The 26,622-nt window shown below is 41.4% G+C and overlaps 1 protein-coding gene and 1 long non-coding RNA gene across 7 annotated transcripts in view; one reads left to right on the forward strand and one right to left on the reverse strand.

Moving 5' to 3' along the window:
* The window catches only part of LOC121891662 (fidgetin-like), a 48,309-nt gene that overhangs the window by 15,625 nt on the left and 6,062 nt on the right, over window positions 1–26,622 (forward strand). The window contains exons 1-2 of one of the 6 annotated variants that reach the window (XM_042404178.1): window positions 349–366; window positions 8,718–8,854. The exons of 2 other annotated variants lie outside the window; for them this stretch is intronic. In XM_042404178.1, the coding sequence (XP_042260112.1) occupies window positions 8,845–8,854 (10 nt within the window). In that variant the 5' untranslated portion in view covers window positions 349–366; window positions 8,718–8,844. Of the gene's footprint in view, window positions 1–335; window positions 367–8,717; window positions 8,855–10,461; window positions 11,167–14,905; window positions 14,970–26,622 lie in introns of those variants that run through there. 3 more of the 6 variants (XM_042404177.1, XM_042404181.1, XM_042404180.1) reach the window with 3 other exon arrangements.
* On the reverse strand, window positions 7,851–15,671 carry LOC121891666. The gene is made up of 3 exons (XR_006094114.1): window positions 15,020–15,671; window positions 8,673–8,772; window positions 7,851–8,280 (listed from the first exon to the last, which is right to left on the reverse strand). It is a non-coding gene; the product is annotated as an uncharacterized LOC121891666 (long non-coding RNA).

Below are 26,622 nucleotides of genomic sequence, written 5' to 3' on the forward strand. Positions count from 1 at the left end.
CCACAAATCAGCTGAGACACACCAGTTGATTTCTCTCCGTGTGTGTCAGCCCGGGCTCCACTTTCTAATGAGATGCATGTAGGTTAGATGCTTCTCCTATTGAGTTGCTCGCTCCGAGACTTGAAGGGCCCACCTTTCACACGGCTTGAAATCCGAGCAGTGCTGGACCAAAAAAGAAAAGGAAAAAAAAAAAAAAGAAAAGTGTTCCTGTGTGTAATTTAAAGCTTTTTTTTTCTTTTTGTTGAGGGGGAATCCTTCCGCTTTTTCTCTCCACAAATTAATTCCAATGCTCTCATCTCCTCTTCCTCTCCCTGTTCCTCTTCCTCTTCTCCCAGCACGACATGATCAGCAGCAGCAGCGTCTATGGTAGGTGATTTTCCATCAACTTCTGCACTTTTTTTTTCCCTCTCTCCCCCCCACTTGTTATTAATGCATTAGAGGGTGTAATAATGCACAGATGAGTTTCAGTGAGTGGTGGAGGTGATGGGAGATTTGTCAGCATGCCGCACACTGGTTGTGTTTATGTATAAAAAAAAACAAACAAGGGAACTATTTAGTGGAAGTGACAGACAACCTGTGTGCATGTTCACACCTTCAGCTTGAATTTAAATTGTGTGTTAAATAGTTTTTTTAAAATATAAATTAAATCTGCAGAATTGCAGGAGTCACGTTTAGGTTTTTCATCTTTATATTTTCTTTATATTATATATACTCTTTACACATTTTGCACACGATTAGAACTACCTGGTAATTAACATGTGCAGACTAAAAAGTGCTCTATTTAAATTGCACATGCCTTCATTTGCAGCCATTATTATTTTCTATTATTATTTAGATAATTAGTTATAAATCTGTTCTGTTAATATTGTTGCTAAACTTTTAAAATAATCAAACCTGCAGATTAATAAGATGGAAATGAGTCAGAAGTTGTTTTTTTTGCTCACTTGTGTTTAAACACACACACTCTCTCTCACACACACACACGAGGCGGTGCAGTTTTCTGTCGATTCAGACATGAAAACACACCGTCAAATTGACTAATCATTTAATGAAGGAAGTGGCATGTGGATGTAATTGCATGTGGATGTAATGTGATGGAGTCATAGTGAACCAGGCCTGGATCACATGTGAAGTGAAAATGCATATTTATTTCTTAGTTGCACTTTCATATTTCATACTTTGTTACATTAAAGCTGAATTCTCTGATAATTACTGTGAGGGAATTGTGGGTAAATAACATAAATATGCCGCGTTAAGGACTCGCTGTGAGCACAACTTGCACAAATATTCGATGTATTTAATACTCTTTAAAAAAAAAAAAAAAGGATGGATGAAAAATGATTTGTTTAGAACGCTGCAGAGTGTCGTCGCAGGAAAAAGTGTTTTTATTTTTTTTGTTTTTTCTCCTCTAACTCGGCCCTCACTATTTGTACAGAACAATGGTGGATTGTTGAAACTGATAATAGCCATCCCACCCTGTTGCAAGTGAGAACCTCAGCGGATAGCTTTCTAATGAATAATCACATCCTGAACCACAATGTACTTCTTTCTGTACACACACACACACACACACACACACACACACACACACACACACACACACACACACACACACACAGGGGCTGAAGTTCCACGATTGCACATTCTTGGTTTTTGTAGCAGTTATTAGTGAGGACTCAACCTTTCACCTTTGATCTTTCTCTCTCTGCTCTCTCTCACATTCAAGTCTCTCTCTCTCTCACACACACACACACACACACACACAGTTACTTGCTTCACATCATGTGCTGTTTCCTCATTTCTCCTGCTGATCCACATGTGTGTGTGTGTGCGTTTAATACCTTGTGAATGCTTGCATGCTCATATCTATCCTTACAGTGTATATAAGTGTATGTGTGTGTGTGTGTCAAACTTTTAACTGCACTGCAAATACTGAATGCAGGATGACAACGCTTCTTTTTTGAGCCTCAGGTGTTGTTTTATCATTTAAAATGATACAGATATGCAGGTGTGCATTCATTTGAAATAGCACATAACTGTCAGGTTAAAAAATCCACCGTTTCTGCAGCTTTTTCATGTTAATTTAACATCTGACTTGCTTTTGATTGCACTTCTGTTTCTGATATGTTTTTAAGTCAAGTCTCATGCAATCGTCAAGAGAATTAACTTCTTATGTGGGCATATGGGGACTGATGGGGTTGCATGAAATTTAAGTTTGTGTGTATATGTGTGTGTAAGTGACACAGGAACACATGCGCAGCCACCCGTGTATCGGCTGTGTGCGTGTGTGTGTGTAATGTAAATAATGTAGCTACTCAGTGGTTTGTTTATTCCTCTAAGTCTATTTGTTTGCTATAGTCCTCGGCTTAAGATCCGTCCTCTGCATCCGCTGTCTGTGCGTGTTGCAGTGACAGTAGCAATAATCCCCCTCATTATACACATAACGTATCGCCTCACATCTCCGGCAGCCCCCCGATACAGCTAATAGGGACAGAGAAAAGGAGAGATAATAGGAAGAGAAGAAAAACTGCTTTACAAACAGGGACCCCTTTACTCTGCCTCTCCTCCACTTTATTTATCTAAATACGGACTTTCCCTCAAATGAATAGAGAGACGGTGTGCCGCGAGGGTGGCTAAGCTACTCCCAGTGGGGCCGTATAAATAAATTATCCTGACACTTTCTATCAGTCTGTAATGTTTACCATTAAAAGCTGTTTTACCATCCCGGAGCCAACGGCGTGCGATCCAGCCCGTCCCACCCCCCCTCCACCCCCCTCCTCCCCCCCTGTGGGACTTCTGCCAGATGTAAGGCGATGTGGGGGAAATATTGTGCTTTTTTAGACACACAGAGAGAGACATTTGTTAGTCTCCGCCGCGTCCATATCAGTGGATTTCTCCTGTCTGCACGTCCTGACAAAGGGCCCCTTCAAACGAGATCCAGGCAGGGTTGTCATCTTTTAGCAAATATGTTAAGTGTTATCTTTTGTGCTCTCGGCTCGCCGAGCGGAGCTGGACCCCATGGGAGCCCGGCGCATGCAAATAGAACAAATCCCTCTCGGACCTGTCTGTCTGTTTCACTCTCTCCATCTCTCTCCATCTCTCTCTTTCTCTCTGTTTTCTCATCTTTCTCCCCCCCTCCCTCCCTCCCTCCTTCTTTTCTTTCTCCACGTTTGCCCGACAGTGCGTCAGCCCGTCTTGTCTCCTTGCTCTCTCATCTATTTCACTCTTTGTCCACTTATTCTCCCCTCCCTCCCCTCCCTCCCCACCTCTCCTCTTCCCTCCCTCCTCCTCCTCTCTCTTTCTCTCTCGTCCCAGAAGACAGTGCTCGGGCTGTGTGTCAGCTAACTGTAGCGAAGCTGTGTAGTCTTTGTGTGTTTCTCTGCGTGCTCGCTGACAGCCCCTCCTCGCTGATCTAAGTTCCTCTCCCAGAGACGGCAGGCAGCTGTCGGTAGCGCCCGCTGCCCGAGACGCGTTTCGCCGTAGATGAGCGGACGCCAATTCCTTAAAATCCTTGACACCCTGATCCACTCAATCCTCCCCCCCTCCTCCTCCTCCTCCTCCTCCTCCTCCTCCTCCTCCTCCTCCTCCTCCTCTTCCCCTCTTTCAAAATTGGTGGAAGCTCACTGGCTGCATTTTTTTTTTTTTCCTTTCAAATGTAGGTTTTGGGATTTTTTTTTTTTTTTTTTTGGGGAGGGGGCAGTGTTGCTGTGACTGACAGTTGCCGGTTGATGGATTTTTTTCTTCCATGTTGCAATTGAAGTCGACCTTTCTCTCAAAAACACACACACACACACACACACACATACACACACACACACACACGCACAACTCAGCTTTATATTCATTCTCATCTGCCCTCACGTCTTTCTCCCAGTGCTGACTGGTTATTATCCAGTCAAAATCTGATGGGTGTACTTAAAACGAAGGGTATCCACATAAGACTGACTCATGGGTGGAGTAACACTTACAGCTTACTGTTGTAACCCTGTGATGCCTAATACCAACATAATGCTTGTGTGTGTACATCACAGTGATACATACTGTATCAGTTAGATCAGGTGTGTTTGATCAGGTTTATTTCCCCAAAATCTGACCAGTACTCAGGATGGTACTGAACTGGTGTGTTAAGGTATCATAGAATATCTAAAAAGTGTAATCCTGGAGTAGAATTCTAATAGCTGGGTTACATTATAAAGTTAAAAATGTTAAATAAATGATATTATATTGAGGTTTAAATAGAAGATGTGTGTCATCAGTGGTTTTGTGGCAGCTCCAGGGTCAGCTCAGGTCCCAAACTGATCTAAGATCGGCGTCACCAAATTTCCACCTCTTATTTCCCATCCTTGAGCAGACGTTTCGCCAAATTCATTTCCATGTTAATTCCAGCATTAAAAGCATTATCTCACTTTCTTTGAACTCCGAATCCCCCAAAATGTTTGAAGTTTCTTCTTTTTATGTAATGCATCATTTTCATAGGTTTAATCAAATCAAAGCTGTAGTTTTTTTTTTTTTCCTCTCTCTCTCTCCCTCCCCTCCTACCTTCTTTTGCAATCCGCTGCCCCCTTTTCTGAATTTTAAACAGACCCCCGCTCACCTCCCTTTACTCTTCACCAGCAATCTCCACCACCCATGGCCCGGATTCTCTGGCAGATATTAAAACATTCATCGCGCGGAAGCGTTAAATATGCTAAGGACTTATTAAAAAAAAAAAAAAAAAAAAAAAAAAAAATCTAACTTCCACTTTGGAATATTCCGCACCATTAGACCTCAATAGACATGGCGGCATACAGCTTATCCTTTACATTGTGCCTTCAAATGAGAAGGCGCCGTTTCTAATTAGGTTATTGCCATGGAAGTCTTAAGTTAAATTGTGCATTGATATGCGGAGCTGCTCGCCACTCATTTGGCCCGCCGATGGAGGAGAACCGCGCCGACATGAGCCTTTTTTTTTTTTTTTTTTTTTTCCACAGGGCCAGAGAAAATGACAGCTAGGAGAGAGGAAGGATCTGACTGTAATCTCTCGCCGCTGCTGCTCTTCTCTTTCTGGCTCTGGCTGGATGATCTGATTTTGTTAACAGCGAGCCTTGGCTAGATAGTGGCCGTCTGCCGCCGCTCCCCCCCCCCCCCTCCACCTCACCCCTCCCTCCCTCCCCTCCATCCCTCCTCTCCCTCCCCTCCACCCCCACCTCCCCTCTGCAGCTCAGTTTGAACGTCTTGATTAGCGAGGCATCTTTGCGCGGCGCGACGGCAAGTAAGTCGGGCACTTTTGTCTGCGAGGCGGCAAAGGTGTGCGTGCGTGCTAATGAACAATGGCTCATTGGGTGTGAGGGAGAATATGTGTGTGTGTGTGTGTGTGTGTGTGTGTGTGTGTGTGTGTGTGTTTGAGCTTGGCAGGCTGCCAGGGGATGGACACAAAGGATGTTGAGTGGCTGGGCGTGTGGCACAGCATCACTGAGCTGCCTGTGGCCCCTGGGAGACGGGCACAAACTAGAAGCGAGAGCAAAAACAACTGCTATCGCTAAATAGCTTAAAAATTTTGCAGCGTCCATTGTTTAACTCACATCTGTGCTTAAGTGAAAAAAGTGATGCGTGCACATGGTTTTGCCTTGAATACGGCCGATAACTGGTGATTAATTTCATTATCGTCATTGTCGATGAACCTGCGGAGAACCGATAACTGTCCATCCCAGTTTCCCGGAGTCCAAGGTGACGTCTTCAAATGTCTTGTTTTGTCCGACCAACACTCCAAAACACAAAAATGTACAGTTTAAAATGATATAAAACAGAGAAAAGCGGCAAATCCTCACATTGGAGAAGCTTTACCTAGAAAATATAAAGTATTTTGCTTAAAAAAATCTGAATAATTGCTGATTATTACTGTTGATCCACAAATCGTTTCACCTTGAATCAACATCATCTGTTCATGTACCCTGGCCTGCTGGGGGAGGAAGTGCTTGTATGCTTACTTGTGATTGTGTTTGTGCGTGCTCGTACTGTGTGTGTGTGTGTGTGTGTGTGTGTGTGTGTGTGCGTGCGGGACAGGTTTCCCTACTGGAAGCAGGCGAGAGCATTAGGATGTTGCTTGTACGACTCAGTTGGCAGGATGGACACATGTGGTAGATTGCTAATGATAGCATGCAGCGTATAATGAGATCCTGCTCTCCGTCTGTCTCCTCTACCTGGCATCATGCATTAACCATACAAGAGGAAGAGGAGGCACGCATGGTATTGACTTTTGAGTGGGTGTCTGCTTGTCCGTTGTAGGTTTTGTTTAGCGCTCAGAGGTCAGCATGGCTGCAAGCGCTGCACATTTATAACAAGTATTTTTTCAAAAAAAAAAAAAAAAACAAGAGAAAAAATTATGACAGAAGCTCATTTTTTGTACGGGGTGGGGGTGGGGGGGATCTCTCTTCATCTGTACCTCTTGAGCTCTGCTAAATGGTTGTAAATTGATTTTGGACGTGCTGCAATGTATACGCTTAACAAGCCAAATAGGTTCAGTTTGTGGGTTAGTTTGTGTTATATGCACTCTGAAGATTATTCTATTAATGTATTCCACATCCCCATAATCCACAGTATGTTGTGTGAAGGAGGGAGACATTGGCAGCGGTCCATCTTCTTGCCCAGTAACATATATTTATCCTCTTCACTACACAATCCTCTAGGCTGCTCAAATCCCCCAGGGGGTCCCAATGACATGCTTGCTAATGTGTGCTTTGGAAACGGAGTGCTATTGTATCCCCTAAATCTCACAAAGCACTGTATGATTTGCCCATTGTCGCTAAATCGCTTTGCTTGTGCCAAGTACTTGCATCTCACAGAGGCTTAATGCTTTGAGGGTTTCAGGGACAGCTTCGAGTTCCCCTTTTGTTGATTTCGGGGAAAAGTGCCAAGACTGCTGCGCTGAATATTGTTTTGAGTACGGAGGAGGGAGGGGAAGAAGGGCCATTGCCAAGCGACTCCATTGAGCCCCGTGAATGGGCCATTCATATTTAGGAGAATCACCCAGATGCCATATTGTTGGCTCAACAACGCTAAATATTCTCCAACAAGGATGGGATTGTAACAGGTTTTTGAATTGTGTAAGTGTGGAAAAAGGACGTTGGGAAATGAGGAAGAAAAAAAAAAAAAAAGTGTCCAGCCTTCACTCTTCTTGTGTGGTGAATAGTACAACAAAGACGAGAACTGTGACATGATAGTGTTCTCATTTCGCTGAAAATGTTTTATTTATATTTTTAGTCATGCAAGAATTGAAGTATTGTAAGTCAAAATAGACTATGATTTGTGTGCACTTCGCTCTGCATTGTTCTGTTGGAAATTAAATATCAGTCAGTTATGTTTTAAAAGTGAAATGAAGTTTGCAAACTTTTAAACTAAATCAATTTGATATTTTACGCCTTTTTTAACAGGTTCAAACATCTGGTTTAAATAATTTTCTTGATATATATCCAACGTTTGGTAACACTATATACTTATATCTGACTACAACTACATTACAGTGTGTTATAAACCCTTTGTTAATTTATATAATGCTTATAAATGCTAAATAGGGGAGGTTAAAGGTCAGTGTTTAATGTATTTCTTCATATTGTATGTAAAGAAATACAATTACTAATTTTCAATACTAATGATTTTCAAATCTGATATAAAATGACATCAAGTATTGTGTTTAGTCTTGATGCCATATTTTAGTATCAGCAGATTTTAGTTGAACAAAATCTGGAAGTAGTAACTGTGCTGTCAGCCTTCAGAAGGTTACAGTCTGAAGTGCAAATATAAAAAAGCATTAAAATATCACTAAGCTCATCATTTAGAGGCCGATAGATGTCTTTGATGGAAAGCAGGGCGTGCCACTTGGTGTGGCTGCCTCAGGACAGCAGGTACTAGTGGGATTCGATCCCAGGCCAGCAGGAGCGGACGGTATGTTGCTGCTGAGCCCCGCAAAATCCCCCTCTGTGCACACGGAGCTCTCCGAAGATACCGGCCGCACTAAACAACCTTGAAACTGCCGCTGTAAGCAGCCGAACTCTTGTCCCCGCACCGTCGAAAGGGTCTAAGACACGACTTAGCAAAATGTCATTGTGGTCTTTTATGTCATGCATGCACTGAGTATTAATCACGACTGGATCTGCGCCTGAGAGGCTGATCAAATTTATTGTTTGGCTGCACGGGACAGTAATGGGTGTTTAATTACTCAATAAAAGCCCTTTTATAGATTCCCAGGCCTCCTGTGTGTTGAGCAAATGGTATTGATCTGTCTCCGGGCTGCAACATGATAGCCTGTGAAGGAGAATTAGAGCCGTTAGCCTGCTAGCGCTTTCTCATTCATTAGCTGCATTAGCCAGAGGGTGGTTAAGACGTAGCATCATTGTTAATACCAAAGTCTCAAAGGTTTTTGTGTCTGCCTGGTGTTGTAAAGCTCCGCACACCTCATTTACACAAATATGGATTAGATGAGCAATGAATAACATTGACCAGTGTGAAAAGTGTTTCCATAAGAATCTCCAAGAGAGTCGTTTTTCTTTTAAAACATTTCCCTCAGTGCGGTTTGTCAATGGACTAACCACAGTATAATCCACAGGACTAAATTTGACAACGCCCTCAGCCAAGCCGTGAGCTGTATTAGTCGGGCTACCATCTCGATGGCATGTGTAATCCCACCACTTCCCCACCTTCTAATCTGTAATCTGACGGCTCCTCCTCCTCTTCCTCCTCAGAGGCCTAATTCTGGATCTCTGTCCTCCTGCTCACAGCACAGTCTGGAAAACAAGTCTGAAAAGGAGGAAAAGGCTGAATGATAATGACAAGTTTGCCTCAGCCTGTCCCTGACATGGTTATCTGTCCATGCGTTCATGTAAGCATACATGTTGGGTGTTTATATGCAGGCCTGCGCAGTGACCACTCTCTTTTTTTTTTTTCCGCCTAACTGCATCTGCCTTGCAACCATTGTTCTTTTATGTTCAGAGCATATTGCTGCTTCTGTGAACCAGCTCCACTTCTCTTGATGCACGGCGAAACCACTGCAATATCTCCCTTGATGTGTCTATATCAAATGAATGTGGCCTATTACAGACGTGGTGGAGTCAGTTGGGTGGCTTTGTGGACAAAAAAGGGTCTGCAAGAGACCATGAAAGAGACATTGTCCACTATGGACCATACAGTTCTTTTGTAGATAAATGGATTTTCATGCTTATCAACTCGGACACTGACATGAGTGAAAACTGTGGAGAATGTGGAATTATTCTCACTCTTCGGCCGTACACATGGACAACTGTAGTTTCAAGTGTGTGTGGTCTCTTATTGTTCAACAGTAAGGTTTTTTTGGCGGTGTAACATTCAAATTGAAAAATATGTACTGCTGATGCCACAAATCTGCATTGTGCAGGGAGCCAATTGTAGGCAAAATATTATTCACATCCACATTTTAACATACAAACATTTACCGTATGTGCACATTGTTATTGACCTTGTATCTCCCAAATGCCAGCCAAAGAAAACAAATTTAAGATTTTAGTTTGACCATCATACTTTTTTAGAAGGATCCCTTAGACCTGGGCCATATGGATGAAATTGATATAATGATATAAATTGAAATATAACTGCAATAAGATATATCACAATATCAAATTCAGCCAGTTTTTAATTACAACTCGCTTGGAATCTAGGGCTGAATGATTAATTGCTTTTATATTGAAACCACAATTTTTAAGGAGGGCAGAATACAAATTGCAACATCCCCAATTTTAATCGTAATGTACATAATTAACAGTGTCTTAACAAGCTGTAGCAAAAGAAAGTTGAAGCCAGTTGCTTTCACTGGCTAAAATGACTAGAACAAACTGACTCAGCTGTAGCTAATTAACGTTAACTCTGGTAAAACAACAAAAAGAGAAACTCTTGGCTTTTGTCTGGTTAATCAAGTAGTCTGCACACTTGTGTCTACTTGGCCAGATGTTTTTATGGAAGAAGAAAGACTACTCTTTATCATTTTTGATGTTTGAAAAAATAAGGAGTGGACTTTGTCCTTTTGCTGTTCATGAAAGACTTCTACATGAAGTGATTGCTTCACGTCAATTTAAAAAGTTTGCTAGCAGCTATCTTGGTAGTTGTTGAGTGTAAATGAAAGACAGATGGTGAAAAGAGTTGTTGGACTCTCTAGTTAAACTCTTAAGTACTTCATATCTTTGTTTTAATCTTATCACATTAAAGTTTCAGACTGGTGAGTTACTCCCAGGATTCAGAGCTGTGATGTTGTCGTGTCAGTAACGTTTACGTTAGCTTAAGCAGCTACAGTGCTGTCAACTCATTACGTGTCATCTGTGCGACATCAAAACCTTGTCAGACATAACATACCAGCAGTTTGTCATTATTGCCATAACCTGACAACTATGTAGCTATTAATAAATATAGTACCATTTTTGAATGTCATAAATTCAAATACTTTTGAGTAATGTCAAATATACAACTGATAGCTTATGCAAATAGCAACAACGTTATTTTATCTGATTCAATTTATGTCGAACCACATAGGTTTGTCTCTATGCTTGGTGCATTCATTTGGTTAATAATAGTTAGACCATAAATACAGGCCTGGAGTTTAATCTTGGAAAATAAGCACAATTTAAATTGCAATATTGGTCATAAAAATCACTATTACAAGTTCAGCATTATGTTTTTCTTCGTGCATGAACATGATATGATCTTATGGTAACATTACAACCCCACCCAAAACTGACAGGGCATGTCATCATTCATATAATATAATATAAATAAAAAATGGCAGTAGAACGTTGTCACCTGACAGCAAACAATATGCAAGTAGAGAATTAACTCAAACAGACATAAACCAGCTCCCTTGTTTCATGTTCTAATCCCCGGCTCAAGTGCACATATATACAAGCATACTCGTACACACACACACACACACACACACACACACAGGCACACATTAAACCCTGTTCACATTCCACTGCCTGTGGGGCGCGAATGAGAAGCGATGTCTACTCGATGCGGAGCCAGTGATCTAGGTAATCTGCCTGTGCTGTGGGACAGGTCTATTGGTCCACAAATCAATTGGCTTCATGTCCGTGCCATTAGGCTAACATGGCGTTGCTGAGGCGCTGAGAGCGGTAAACAGACTGTTTAATTCCCCTGGACACCGGCCAGGTGGACACTCCTCCTCCTCCTGTTTCCTCCTGATCCCTCTGTTTTATTTCCCCTCCTCTCCCCTCATTCTATCGTCCTCTTACATTCCTTCCTCCTCTCCACTTCAGTCAATGCAGTTATTCTCAGTGGACGAGTGCTTACAGGAATATTGCTTGAAGGGATTGTGTATGTGTGTGCGTGCATGTGTGTGTAAAGAGGAGAGATTTTGGCCAATGAACCCTTGTTGTGCTCTGTCCTCCAGTACTGTGTCTATACTGAGTAAGTGATCCCTTGGGATGCAGTACACACATCCCGCATCCCTCCCTATCTCTCTCTATCTACTTCTCTTTCTGTGTCTCTCTTTCTCTTTCCCTCTCTCTATGTTTGTCTCAGTCTTTGTTTCTCTCTCTGTATATCTATTTCCCATTCTGTTTATGTCTCTATCTGTCTTTCTCTTCATGTATCCCCCCCCCCCCCCCCCCCCCCCCCCCGCCTCTTTTTCTCTCTTTCTCCAGACAGAGGCAGCAAACAAGTACAGTAATATGAGGAGGCTGCATCAAAAACAAACACACACACACGATTAGAAAAATGGACATTTATGTCCGGGCTGCATGAAGTTTACCACTTCCTCTTTTGCACAGCTACACTAAATAAAACAACACCTCCGTCCTCCTCGCTTTTGGTCTCCCTATATGGACGCGACTAATGACTTAGCTTGTATAACGTCAGCAATTCAATTTATCCACTTCACCGCCGCACCGTGCATCCTGTTTTGTGCGAGTCTTTGTGCTACAGTATGGTAATTGAGCCGGTGTGTCTTGACAGATGAGTGTTGTTGGCAGTATCACTGTTGTGTGTCTCATTTCCTGCACGCTGTTGCCGATTGACTGATAAGATAAGAGGCCCGTAGCCACGTCTGAGAGCTTCAGCACAACTAACAACCTGATGAACGGCAGCGCTAAAGCCGTGATTAAGCCGCGGGGAAGCTGTGTTGGCTCAGGCACTCACAGTAGAACTTTGAGGCCAACTAAATGTCACATGTGCAGAATGAGAACAGAATCTCCTCATGGTTTTAAGAAAGTGATTCAACTTAAATTCACATTACTGTTGTCCAGAAAACCTTTACAAATGACACACTAAGAAATCTGTGCTAGGGTTGCAGATTTGCCCATAGCACCAGAATGCTTTACTGTTGCTAGGAGACGTTGAAACCCTCTGACACATCTGGTCAGCTGTTAGTACAAGTTGTTGACAAGGGCTGGAGCATCCACAACAGCATGATAATGTTTACGGAATGAAACCATCTACAGGCTTAATGTCAATCAGTTTTTCAGTTGCTGAAGGCATGCAGGCACTCACTGTAAGGCTGCTTACTGAGTAGCAGAGAAATGTGTTTTCATAAGGAGGCATTGGAAGTTTTGAGGGGGAAGAGTGTTTAAAAAAATACCGAATAAGTACTATATTCAGTTAATAGCAACAGGCCTAAAATAGGCATTACCACAGGAAATTGATATGTCATGACGAATACCACAACTTGAAAAAAATGAAAATATAATGGCCTGAATTTCAGGCTGTTCCGTTGGCCCTTCGTTCCTCGGCCTTGACTCATCTCCCTCCTGGGACCTCAGTGGTGGAATGACATTCCCCTTCCAACAGAGTCACTCCTTATCTTGTGTCACAACTCATCTCTTCAATAAATACTTCATGCCCTTTTCTCCCCGAAGAATCACATCCTTTTCATTGTTCTTCTACCTCTCTACCTGATCATATTCCCATCGTCTTTACGGACCTGAAGATATTAATCTCCCTGGTTCTCATACTTTTTCCTGGACCAATCACAACCATGCTCGTTTTGAATCATGTGATGAAAAAGCAGACACAGAGGCAACAGAGAAATATCGGTACCACAACAGAGTGGTGCCTGTCTGAACAGGAAATGGGTTAGTTCTTAAAACTGGATCATCATTTGTCTTTTGGAGAAACAGTATCTTGGTTTTTGTCCAGATGACAAATAAGTACAGATCTTGTGTTTGCCTCAGGCTTGGAGCTGCGCCCTACAGTAATAAAGCTGTAATTATTTATTTAGTAAGAGTGAAAACAAGACTTTCTATCTGCTGCTGCTGCTGCTGCTGTGAGAAATATTGCACAGAAAATATGTGAAAGTATATTAAGTTGCCAACACATAGACACAAACATACACATCCACACTGTTATCAAGGTCCTGGTCTCTCTCACTCCAGATCAGGCAGAACTGGAGGGTAAATGTCTAATTTTCTGTTTGCTTCACAGCTTTAGTAGCTTTGAGTAGGAATACGGTGGTTATTGCTGATAGTGTCTATAATGGATTCTGTAGTACTAGAACTCTAACTGAACAACGTACAAATATATTGTCAATTGATGTGCTTAGTGGTGAATATTTCTGCTGGCAGATATAAGGTTGTCAAAGCAAAATGTTATTTCTCGCTAAGAAATTTCGTTGACCCTCCAGGACGACCAAAAAAATGTACCAAATTTACTGATGACAGCTACTGTACAAATACTGGAATTTTAATCAAATAGTGACAAACTACTGGTGGGTCACATCTCAAGTTCAAGACTGACTGGAATGTCCAGATCTGTATCAAACATTTGACATTTTCATCAGCAGTATTGCTTTGTAAGTAGTTGAATGAACCAAATTGTTATTCGGGCCAAGACAAAAAATGACAACTTAGTGAAATGACATCTGCTGGCTGCCTGGCCTTAGTCATCACATCTCAGAATGTTAAACCAATCAAAAGACAAAGTTTCAAATGGTACTCCTTCTCAGGTACTGTCTTAAGTGTAGTTATGCCCAAACACTATAGATTTAAATTGGCCAGCCACTTTCCTGATCTACATACTCTAATAAAAAATATATTACAGAAATAACTGCTTAACAATAAGGTTCTCAACTACAGTACAGCAAATTGTCTGGTTTGAATTTTTCACAAATGCAAATATTGTTATAGCTAATTAACATTATTAGCCACTTCATTAGCTACCTACTCTATAGTAGAGCTTTCACTTTTTCCAAAATATAAAGTTTGATTAAATAGAAATGTATGCATCATTTGTTTGAATACAGTCAAAAGCAACCCACGTAGCCCACTCCTAAACTAAGCTACAGAATTGTTCTGCCTCGCTAGAGTGACAAGCTAACGTTACTTTAGGACAGTCAAGTTTAACACAGTCATAAACACACGAGTCATCTATGGTTTCGAATGCAAAATGCTTCCTCATGTTACTTCTCAGATGATTTGCTTTCATGATTATGTGTTTAGCTAAAAATGGCACAGCTTGATAGTTTTCCCTGTTTTGCGTTAGCTAAGAGCACAACGGTAACCTAGTAACAGGCTAACAGGGCGTGCAATTTATTAGATGTATATGCTGAATTTTTAGGAATGGTACAGCTTGTGTTTATGAACTGTGAATTTTGAATTTGAACAGATTATTATAGATCAGATGTTTAATTTTTTCCCCACATTTGAATGACAGTTTGATTTCGGAATTTTGGATACGTGAAAGCCCTACTTTATAGTTAACTGTACTTAACTAGTATTAATTAATTAGTAGTATATTTAACAGAAAAGTCAGGGGTTTCATTTTATTTATTACACAACCTGTAACCTGTAAAAGAATATATATATACGGCATATTTACATTATTATCTTTTTTACATATACTTGTACACCAACTCTTCAAAAATAATCAGAAAGTTGTTTGCCTTTTTAAGGTGTAGCCACAGTGACACCCTGAGCCCAGACGGTTGCTGAGCCTAAGTGGCTTCGACAACAGCAGGCAGAGTACAGAGCTTTATTTACTTTACAAGTAAATACTGTATGTCTTTTATTACCTTGCATGTACAGATGATAGCGTCTGCCAGTGCGCTTGTCATTTTAGCCCGTGAAATCAGTAGTCGCAGGATAAACTGAGAAGCCTGTGTTCACAGTACACAACCTACTACCATGTTCATCGCCTGTGAATGTGATTACAGCTATTGATCGATAGACAATGACACGATGCTGGTGGATGTCACCTGAGGAGAGAGAGAGTGTGTGTGTGTGTGTCTGTGTGTGTGTGAGAAAACAGGCACACAGAAAAGAAAGGGAGCGTATGTGTCCATATGCTAGTGTTCATGCATGCACGTACACGCACTATGCCTGCCTGTGTGTGTACATGCGTGTGCGTGTGTGCATGTGTGTGCATGTTAAACCCAGATCCAGTGTGGTAATGTGAGATCACACGTAGCCTGTTAGCCAGAGCCTTACATCTGCTGTCAGCCACTCGCTCTAACTCTGTTAAGGACGTTATTGATTGCTCATTATTACCCCGTTCCCTGAAAGATGAGCGTCCCCTATGATCACATTAAATCTCTCCTCTGTCCAATTCTCCTGAGATGCCTTCTGCTCATTGGTGCCCATCAAATTTCTCCTCCGAGATCTGATATCAAGCAGCCTGACGTTTTTTATTGCCTCTGGTTCTCTTTGCGTCTTGTTTGATTTACTCCAAATAACTGTCTTTTTTCTTTCTTGTTTTTTTTCCTTCTCTTTTTTATTTGAACGGACGCAGTTTAGCTAATTGATGTCTTTAGTCTGTGTAATGGAAATCAGCAACCACGGATGAGCAACATTTGAAATTATGATTTGTTTTCTTTTTATTAGCGCAAAGAGACGCTTCAGGTTTTCATGTTAACTTTGTGATCCGTGTTTATTGACTTGATAGCAAACAAGAGGAGCTGACAAGAGAGTCATAATATGTACTTTATTTGTCAGAGTGGGGCTATTTTAGCTCTGTTGCATTTTATTTAAAAGGCAGCAACACTCGGTTGTGAAAGAGAAAGATCTTCACAAACGTACAGCCTCATTCAAAAGCGACAAATTTGCTTCACTGCTTAAAAATTCAAATTCCTCCCTGAGCCTACCCCTTTAAAGTTGCATGCCCTTTCTTGTGCCTCACGTTGTCATTTTCGCTGACGATAAACAGTTGTTGAAGGTGTCACGCGTCTGCCAGCCCCTGTAAAGTTTGGGACTGTTGAAATCCAGCCCTCAGTGAGAGGCCATCTCATCGGCCTCCGCCGTCCCCATGAATAATGCAGCGCTATCGACTGTGTCAGTTCAGCGCGAGGAGACGCAGCAGCAGCCAGCTTGATATTCAGCTGCTGAAGCTGACTGGATGCCCTCACTTTGAGACAAACTGCTGGCAGACTGCTCTGACTTGAACAGACAGGACATGAATCTGTTCGTATGAGATGACTGTGTCAGTGAAGGTAGTTTGTGTCCCAAGGAAGCCCGAGTTTCTGTTCGAGTGGGTAGGGAGGCTGATCTGAGCAGAGAAGAGCATGTACAATAGCACAAATGTATGTTCATAAATCCTTATACATGAGCTCACAAATATTTGTGGTCTATAGCACACCATATATAAATATATATGTGTGTGTGTGTGCTTGCACCACACTCTCCAAACGTGTGTGTGCCTGCGTCCTCCAGCCGGCAGCTTGCAGAGAGCTCTAGTGAGAATCTCCTGCCCCCTCGACACGACCAGTTCAGTCTCAATGCCACCGATCGATGGGCGTATTGATCCGCTGTTTGACTGTTTAGACAACCTGTGTGAATTCCAGCATAATGCGAGCCACAGTGGATTTAAAGACGCGCGCGCAGGCTTTCGCCGACTCGTGTCCGTATACCTGCTTTAAACGTGAACATGTCATACCTGAGCGCCTGCAGCTCCACATATACAGTGTATATGTGAGTTCAGATGGAGGAGAAACAGCTGTAGGATGAGCTTCACAGCCTTTCGAGGCATCGTGATGACTCACTGTGGGCCGGAACTCGCAGCAGCTAGCCGTAGAGCTTGAATCCAACTCTGTGACCTTAAGCGACATGTCCTCCCCCTTACCCTGTCACCACTATATCCTGTTGTATCTGCTGTCACAAATTAAAGGCGTGACATCAAGATAAATGACTCCAAAGTTTATTCCTAACTCATTGTTACTAGAGAAGTGGATGAATAATTATGTAATTAAGGGGCTTTTTAAAGTAAATCTAAATTCAAGCCGTGACCTTTAACCCGCCCTCCCTCATGATTTTATTCTAAGTGTAAAGACAAAATTATACTTTTGAAAAACAGTCTGAGAGACTAATTCTTCCTCATATTTTTTCCCATTTATTGGGACACAGTAAGAGAAGGCGTGAGTTGGCAGATCTCGCCAGAATCTATATGAAGTGTGCAGGATTTGACACTTCAAACATACACCGTGAAGGATCCTGTGAGTTCACAGGCTGGGGGTAGAGGTTATCCCAGCCAGGGCCTCTTCAGTAATCCACACACACACACCCTCGCACGTGTGCCACTCATGGCGGGCGTTAATCTCCACCAACTGCTGTTGAACTCTAATCTCACCTGCTTGCCAAGTGTTTCATACACTGCAAAAATCCATCTTAACTAGCCGTTTGACATAGTGAATACTTTAAAATCTTTAATTAAAGTTTTAGTTTGTTAGCACTAGTGGGGGATTTTTGTCTTTGTTTCAACATAGACTTTTTTTTATTATGCAAAATGTAAATTTGCATTTGATTTGTAAATTTCTCAGCTCTTGAGCAGAATGTTTTACGTATTTTGAGAGGAAAAAAAAAAGAATTTTAAGGGAATTGTTTTGAACCTGGAAAGGTTGTTGTCTTATTAAAACAGACAGTTTTTGCAGTGTAGTTAGTATTTGGCACAGAGTTGGCTGGCTGTTGTTAAGAGTAGCAAACTATGAAGCTGTGGTCCAGTCTACCCGTCTGACTGAGTGCATCCCCCTCCCCAACTCCCCTCCCTTTCCAAACCACCCACACACACACACACACACATAAACACACACACACACACACACACACACTGAGACACACGCATACAGCCCAGTGCAGACAGACATAAATGCATCCACAGATGGTGACACTCCGGCAGTCACTCCTGGGCTGTCTGTCTACGTGCCAGCGATGATAAGACACATACACACACACACACGCACACAGACATATGCACACACATACACACAGCCTGGCGGCAACAAACACGGTGATGCATCATTGAGCATCGGCTGGTTTTTTTTTTTTTTTTTTCTAACTGCTGAGGGGAAATCAGTGTGGTGTTAAGTAACCATTCATGTGGAGCTGAGACCACACACAAACAAACATCGCACCTACACTTCTAAAAATACATTTGCCTCGGCAGAAGAATATAATATGATTGAATAATATGAAAGTTCTCTCACAGACATGGACATTTATCTAGATATCATTTGCTTTTCCACGAGTGGGATCATTGATATGTTAATACAGCTCCAGTATCACTATTTAATTCCCATGACAGATATCTCTTGTGCGCTTTCAAACTCTTACTTGGATTGTGATATATTCATTTGTTGATGCATTGTTAATGTTTCCACTCTGGACCGGAGTATGCTGTGTAGGTAATCGCCCACTCTGGGCTGCGGCGCCGCTGTTTGTGATGTGGATCTTCCTGAGGATTGTATTTGCATAATGAGGGAGGCTGGAGCGTTCTCTTGTGCAGAGTGTCTCCGCGCTGCTGCAGTAAATGACCTCTGAATAGTTGTTTTGGATTAGCCATCAAAGTCTTCTCTCGAAGTGGCCAATAGATAGGTACTTCCAGAAATGAGTCACTTGAAAATGATCATCGCCGCCATTGCCGTATAAGATAATGGATAACCATTACACTCCATTTTCCCCAGCTCCTCACCCACACAATGCCTGCTCTTGAAATATGATGCATCCACTGTGCTTAGTGAGCACTTAATGTCCAAAAGCACCGTGTTTGTTGAGATTTACAACTGCGCCGGCAGGAGGGGGGTAGAAGAAAGAGTGCGTCGTCGGCGTATAATGTTGTTCACTCAATAATTATCTCATTTTATTTACGAAGACAGACAGCTTTAGACGAGGTTAGAGGCTTCCTCTCTATTATCTCCACCTGACACCCCTCTACCGCTCCCCGCCTCCCCTCCACACCCGGCCCTAAATGACGTCCTTCATGTCGAGGACTTTTCAAAGTTTCCATCGAGGAGGAAAGACGAGGGCGCAGGGGGAGGAGGGGAAGGGGAGGGGGGGGGGGGGGGGGGGGGTACATCCTCAACACCTCAGCAGCTTGTATGGAAAGAGTGTTGGGGAGGAAAAAAAAAAAAAAAAAAAAAACCCCAACAAAATCACACCACAGCTTTTGCATTGGTAGCCGGATCAATGTCATTTCTAAAAGGATTAGGCCTCCTCTCAGAAATCTATTTTAATTACTGAACACACAGGTAAACAAAGTGGTGGTGGTTCACAGGTATGGATCCGGGCGTCAGAGGAGTATCGATAGTATGTGGCCCCATGTTAACCTCGGGGGCCAGTGTGAAAGATGCTGTTGACTGCACCTCAGGTAGAAGCACATCGGCAGCAGCTGTTTGTAGGGACAAACCGATGTAGATCTGCGACTGCTCCCGCTGTCACCTGACACAGATGCAGACGGGGACAGTAGAGGTTTAACTGACATCAGTGTAGGAGGATGTTAGGTCACTTACCTTAAAGAGGGAACAAACTGCATTGCAGGTAGTGCAAGTATTAGCAACTCCAGGTCTACTCACATACTATTAAGAGTTTATAAGTTGTTACTAAAGGCTTAATTAAGTTAATAAATTGTTATTAGAGGCTGTAAGTTAGTTAATAGTTTACTAATCTTTATAGATCAGTGATAAGTATGTTTCATTAAGGGGTTATAAGTTGTTATTTAAGGTTTTAGTAAGTTAATAAAATTGTTAAGTAATGTTTATAATTAATAAAGTAAAGTAAAATATGCCCTAATTAAGGATTTTAAGTTGCTACTAATTATTTTAAGTCAATAAATTGTTTCTATTAATGTTTATAGATCAGTAATATGAATCAGTGAATGATTTCATGACTTAATAAAGTCATTAGAAATAACCCATAATTAAGTTTGCCTTATGTAAGGTTTATATATTGCTACTAATGGATGTTTTAAGTCAATAGAGTGTAAATTTATGCCTTATAGATCAGTAATAAGCCATTAATTAACAACGTTTGGGTTGCAAGGTTGTGAAAAATCCATATATATTCATCCATCCATATCTATAATACATGAATACATTTACATTAAGCACATTTCTGCATGAGAATTTTGGTTCTATCACGATTTTCAATCTGACACGGCGAAGGACAAAATAGTGGCCGCGACGACGTCTTTATTATATTATGAAGTCAGTAATCACACTTCACCTGCCACAAAACCAATGTGCCATTCAGCTGAAGTCACATGTTTCTTTTTGATGATCTGATGATCTGTACATGAATTTTTTTCTCTCCCCGGCTTCTGAAAGGTTTTCTTTTCTAAGTGATGAAAGAGGAGATGTAGAGATGCTGTTAGGGTCGCGACACTGTTAGAGCACAGTGGTAGTGAGAGTCTTTACAGATGTTTTGTTCACTAGATAAGAATAATCTGTTTGCCTCAGCGGGCCTGATGTTCCTACGCGCGTTTGTGTGTGTCCTGCACGTGTCTGTCTTCATTCTTGCCTGTATGGTTATGTGTATGTGTGTGAGTCTGTGTGTGTGTGCAGGGCTGTCTTTGAGGAAAGGAACCCCGCGTCGAGCCGGGTGATTAGGCACGCTGCGCTAGTCACAGGAAATGGAGTAGCTGACGGACAGGCCGAGTGCATTATAGATGAATGCCATGCGTTAGCGGCTCCAAGCCCCCGCCGAATATCTCTCAATTTCCTCTCTGAATGACAAAAGAAGCCACGCACAATTTCCTTGATCCGGAGCATTTGTTTAACTGCGCCCTACCCATTTAACCCACCCATTCAATAGTCTGTCTAGTAAAAGGAAATTTAGACAGTGTCAATTTATACAGCTCTAAGGAAGATCTGATACTGCCAGGCAGGGGCGACGATGATATGCCTCTGGAATTTTAGTTAGAGATTTATAGCGGTTAAGTCTGATTTTTCTTCTTGCGAGCTAAATTTAGTGTCATCATTAAATATACTCTTGTGATCCCGCCCTAATATTTTCGAAGCCTTTCGACGTTTTTTTTTCCCTCTATACCACAATGAAACCCATTTCTCAAAGCGGGATTTCTGTTTTTACAGTAAATCCGCTCCTCAGCTAATATTTGAGAAGACACGTTGATTTCAAAGTTTGATGGTCAAAAGCTGCGAAAACTTTGTAGTATCAGGAGGTCAAAGAGCACTGATTACAATGAATATTTGATTTTTTTTTCTTTATAAAAAAGATGCTGTCATTTGTCAAATATCCTTATATTGCAGCTCCGAGCTTGTCATCTTTACAGCGATCTCTCTACCCCCCCCTCCACCCCCTCCCTTCACTGTCTTTGAGTTAGTGACAGCTCATCTCTCCCGGTCACTGCTCGCCGTCTAGACTTTGAACTCGCTCTGTTTACTCCCTTATCTGTTTTTGTTGTTGTTGTTATTGTCGTTTGCTTTCCGATAGACTAGTCGTTGTAATGGTAAGCTGTGGCTGAGCTTGAATTTGCAGGCTTCAAAGACCTGGATTTTTGGGGCTTCTTGCTTCTTTTCAGAGAAAAAGTCTGCGGTCTACAGGGGGATGGAAAGAGAAATTTAGTTGATCTTTTAACACAGTTTTCTCATTAATTTGTTTAATTCATTCCATGTAGTTTTGACTGAAAAGAAGAAAGGTTGTTAACAATTTCATGTGTTTAATATTGATGCTCTTTGTCACTTGTGCGGCCTGTGATTGTTGCTCCAGAGAGGACGCGTTACAAATGAATTCACCAAAGCTCAGAGAGAGTTTTGATTGCGGTGTGTGTCTGCATGTGTGTGTGTGTGTGTGTGTGTGTGACACCAGCTCATGACTAATTTCATAATTAATTGCCTTTTGGAGGACCTAATCACATTATTTGACTCGCTACTGCAGGTTGTGTGCCAATACAGCGTAGCCCGTGGCTTAGTCACAGTGTGCGGGACTCATTAACAAGGTGGTCCGGAGGTTGTCAGACACACACACACACACACACACACAAGGCCTGTGCGCCTGAGAAAACACACACAAAAGTAAAACAATAGCTACATAAGACTGCATATTTAGTCTTTTTCATACACACATACACACACACACGTTCAGTGATTTAGAGGTTAAAAGATGCCCTCTGGTGTATTTGATAAGGATTTGAACAACTGGTTGGTTAGATTTCCCCCGTGGTGTGTGAAAACAGGTCTCTCTTGATGAAGTTATCACTTGTAATGCGTCTCTTTCTCCTCCTCCGGTCTTGCATACACTCAAAAACAGAGATACAGAAAGAGATTTTTTTTTAAAAAAAGAACACGATAGTTTGTTTTTGAAGGTCTTTCTGTGTCTGTTTATGTTAGAAAGACGAAGAAGGGCGCACGCGTCTCGTCTCAGATTGTGCGTGTGCGTGTGTGTGTGTGTGTGTGTGCAGGCATGTCGGTGCAGACATGTGTGCCGGCATCTCTTCCTCGCACACACACACACACACACACACACACACACAAACACGCGGCTTAATTATGACGTTACCAAAATGGGCAGTTTGCTCTGACACCCCGCTTGCAGAATCACACAGCGGACAGACTTAAAAGAGCTCATTAGCTCTCTCTAAAGAGCTGTTTACTGCACATACACACACGCACAGTAATAGGCAGCTCTGTTGATGCAGATGGATGCCGAGTGTAATGAGAATGATTAGGCTTCTCTATGTGTAGGCTGGAGAAGAGGGAGAAAAAAAAAAAAAAAAAAAAAAAAGCACCAGCAGACTTGGCGCTTTCAGAAGGTGGAGAAGATTTCTGTTGGATGTTGTTACAGCTGAGTGCACGATCTTTCTCCCTCTCTCTCTCTCTCTCTCTCTCTTTCTCTTTCTCTCCACAACACAAACACACACACACACGACACAAATCTCTCGCTTTCTCTAGCTCGCACACTTTACCGCATGTTGCCCGCGTCCGTCCCAACGCTTTGCAAATTTCCCTCAGGCCTTAAAACCCTTGAAAGATTGTAGACATAGAAAAATATAAGAGAGAGATGTCGGGAAATACGCCGCAACCTTGTAGCTCCATCGAGGTGCTATAATAATAATAATAATAATTAACAAAAAAAAGAAATGAATGAATGGAAAGAATTCAGCAACTCTTGAGGAAAATTTGGACACAGCTTTTAACTGCATGGTGTATGCATGTTATCCTGTAACCTTGACGAAGGCTATTGCAGCCAAAACACACTCATTTCAAACATTAAAGCTCAGGCAAATTGGGCTCCACAAGTAGCAGAATTCTTTTCATATTTTAAATAAGAAAAAGGCCTTGAAAGTTTTTGGAAATGAATGGCTGGCATTCATACAAAGTAGTTCCTTTTATTAACATCCGGAGAAAAACACTACAATGGATATTTGTGCCGATATCTCTCCGTGTCCAGTGTGTCGGTTTTGAGTCCTTGTTTTTACGCTTTCACAATGATTTCAAGGACTTTTCAATGACTTTCAAGGTCTTTCAAAGCTAGAAAAAGGAGCGCCGTAAGCCGAGCTACCTTGGAACAGTTTGCCTTTCCTCGCCATAGTCGACCCCTCCCATCCTGCACCACCACATAAAGTGACTTTGCTTTGCTCATTGCCCTTGGTTTACATCACATTGAATTAGAGGATACACCCTGAATGATACCAAAGTCAATCCTCCATCTCTTCCATATGTTTTGGAAAAGGAGCAGCGAGTTCAAAGCGTTCAGTTCAAAGCATCTGTCCTCATTTGAATAACGTAGAGTAATCGCTATTACCTTATTTAAATAGTGCAAGTTATCATTTGGCCTTCATTTGCATTGCTGGGGTAATCACTGCGTCTCTGCATTAACCTCATTATAGAAGAGATGAAAGCCCTGATGGAGCCTGACACACTCTTTTATATATGTTATCTTTATTAATGATGGAATTAGAAAGATTCATGTTTCTTTAAATGGAGGACATATCGGAGTTTGATGGAGTGTCAAACTATGTGGAGGGAAGAGTGCGTGTAATTCACAAGGCTTGTATTCTCTTATTTTTATGCTCCCTTTCCTCCATTCTGAAAGCCCCCCCCCCACCACCTCATCTTCCTCCAGAGCCTGCTGTCTCTCTTTCTATTCATCCTTCTCGAAATCCCACATTCTCCACTGCCCTCACTTTTTTCTTTTTTATTTCTTTCCCCATCCATTTCTCTGTACGCTTCTCCGCGCTGGAAAGTTGAAGCAGAGCCTGGCTCTTAACATGAAGCCTAAACAGGCCAATTCATCATGACAGTGCAAAGAAGCATCCAGAGCCGCACCGATACTGGATTTTTGGAGCCGATGCCGATACTGATGTTAGGGAGTAAAAAAGAAATATTTAGATATATCAAAAATAATAGTGAAGTCACTGGCAAAACATCTGATGGCTTCTAGTCTCTACCAGTGGTGGAAGAAGTGTTCAGATCTTTTGTTTAAGTAACAGTAGCAATACCACAATGACAAAATGTTCAATTACAAGTAAAAGTCCTGCATTCAGCAATAGGGGTGGAAACTATTACTGAAGTCGAGTGGAAACTATTACTGAAACAGTTTAGTTGTGCTGCAGTGGAAAAAGAAAGCCACCTTTCTGTTTCTTGCAAGGAGTCAGGACACAAACTAGCTCCACCTCCAGCAGCCACAACAGTAACATACTGCTCTAACACTCATGCTTCAGTATTAATAATCTAATGATGTCATATATAATAATATATATAATATATGGAAACATTTAAAGTCCATGTAACTGAGAATTGCAACTGCCTTACTTGAGCTGTATTTATTCTCTTCCTTGTGTGTTTGATGTATCTATTCCCTGTCTGTTGTGTTTTATTTCTACTTTTTTATCATTGTTCTGAACAATTTCACTCAAAGGTGACCGTCACAGAGAGAGGAGGGGGACGTGGTATCGTTTCACTACTGAGATAACGGAGCATATTTTAATAATAGTGTTGCTCTCAGTCAGTGTTAGGGGTCTCTAGTTTGTTATTCTGACAGCAGTGACGCTATAGGGTAACCAGGGTAACCAGACTACCTTGGCTAAGTCGGCTAGCATACATCCATTGAACAGCTAAGTGGTGAATTATTGTTCCACACATTGGAGTAAGTGGATTATGAAACTACTTTGACAGTAACTGTTTGGGTCACAGAGTGTATTCTTTGTACAACTGCATGCATTGAACCATAACAACCGTACTGTGACGGTTTGAGACGAATACACACATTGTTAACCCCTAGTCAGCAAAATGTACTAAAGTATCAAAAATAAAAGTACTCATTATGCAAAATGGCCCAATTTAGAGTGTTTATTTATATATTTATCATATATAAATTATTGTAATTGTAATTGTAGTTGTGATCTGAAAAGTAACTAGCAACTATAGCTGTGAATTAAATGCAGTGGAGTAAAAAGTACAATATTTCACTCTGAAATGTAGTGGAGTAGAGGTGTAAATTAGCAGAAAATGCTGTGCAAATATTCAAGTAAAATACAAGTACTTCTAAATTGTAGTAAAGCACAGTACTTGAGTAAATGTACTTGGTTATTATTCCACCACTGCTCTCTACTAAACCATGTATTCTCTACTCTATCAAGCTAGCTATGAGCTTCATGCTACAGCTTTGTTCAGATTCTGAACCATTAATTCAATGGATTTAACTCCAATCAGAGATCAAAATACATCATCTTTAGCAATATTTTGCTGTTAATGTATTACGGTCACAAACAGTAACTCATGGTTCAGTGTTGATGAGTTCAGAGATGAACAGCGGCAGCACCTCAGCTATACACGTTCAGGGGAAACTTTCAACATATCTGGTTCAAAACCAGACTTTTAGATTTTAACCTTTGTAAATGCAACTGGAATTGTTCATTTGGAAAGAGCACCAAACTGCAAGTCCTGAACAAAACAGTTTTCATGTGAATACATGTAACGTTACCATTAGTTACAGCCCTATGTTATAACAAAGCGTTATAGGCAGAATTGGCTAAGATACTCACATTTTAGTTCATAGTTCATAATTAAATGTCATTAAATGTATCTCTATGTTGATATAGTATATCATTAATATTTATGTTGAAATTAATCTTCACATTCATACATTTGAACACATTTATGATTTACAGGTAGCCAAGTTAAATAACTATCTTGCTATGCTAGGCTAGTTACTTTTCACTAGGACTAGTTTAGCTGTTGTTTTTCTCCATAACGATTAGTTTTACTGCCTCATTTATATTACCAAAATGTTGGCTCATCAGAATTTTTATTTTTAATTACAGATAAAAGATTTGCAAATGTATCTTAAGCTAAGGCAAGCTGTGGATATACCTCACTAGCTAGCTTTAACTTGGACTAGTGTAGCCTTAGTTGTTTGTTTTCCTTCACAATGACTGGTTTTAGCTACTGTACTG

The sequence above is a fragment of the Thunnus maccoyii genome, chromosome 24 (assembly GCF_910596095.1).
Source record: "Thunnus maccoyii chromosome 24, fThuMac1.1, whole genome shotgun sequence".
NCBI lineage: Eukaryota > Metazoa > Chordata > Actinopteri > Scombriformes > Scombridae > Thunnus > Thunnus maccoyii.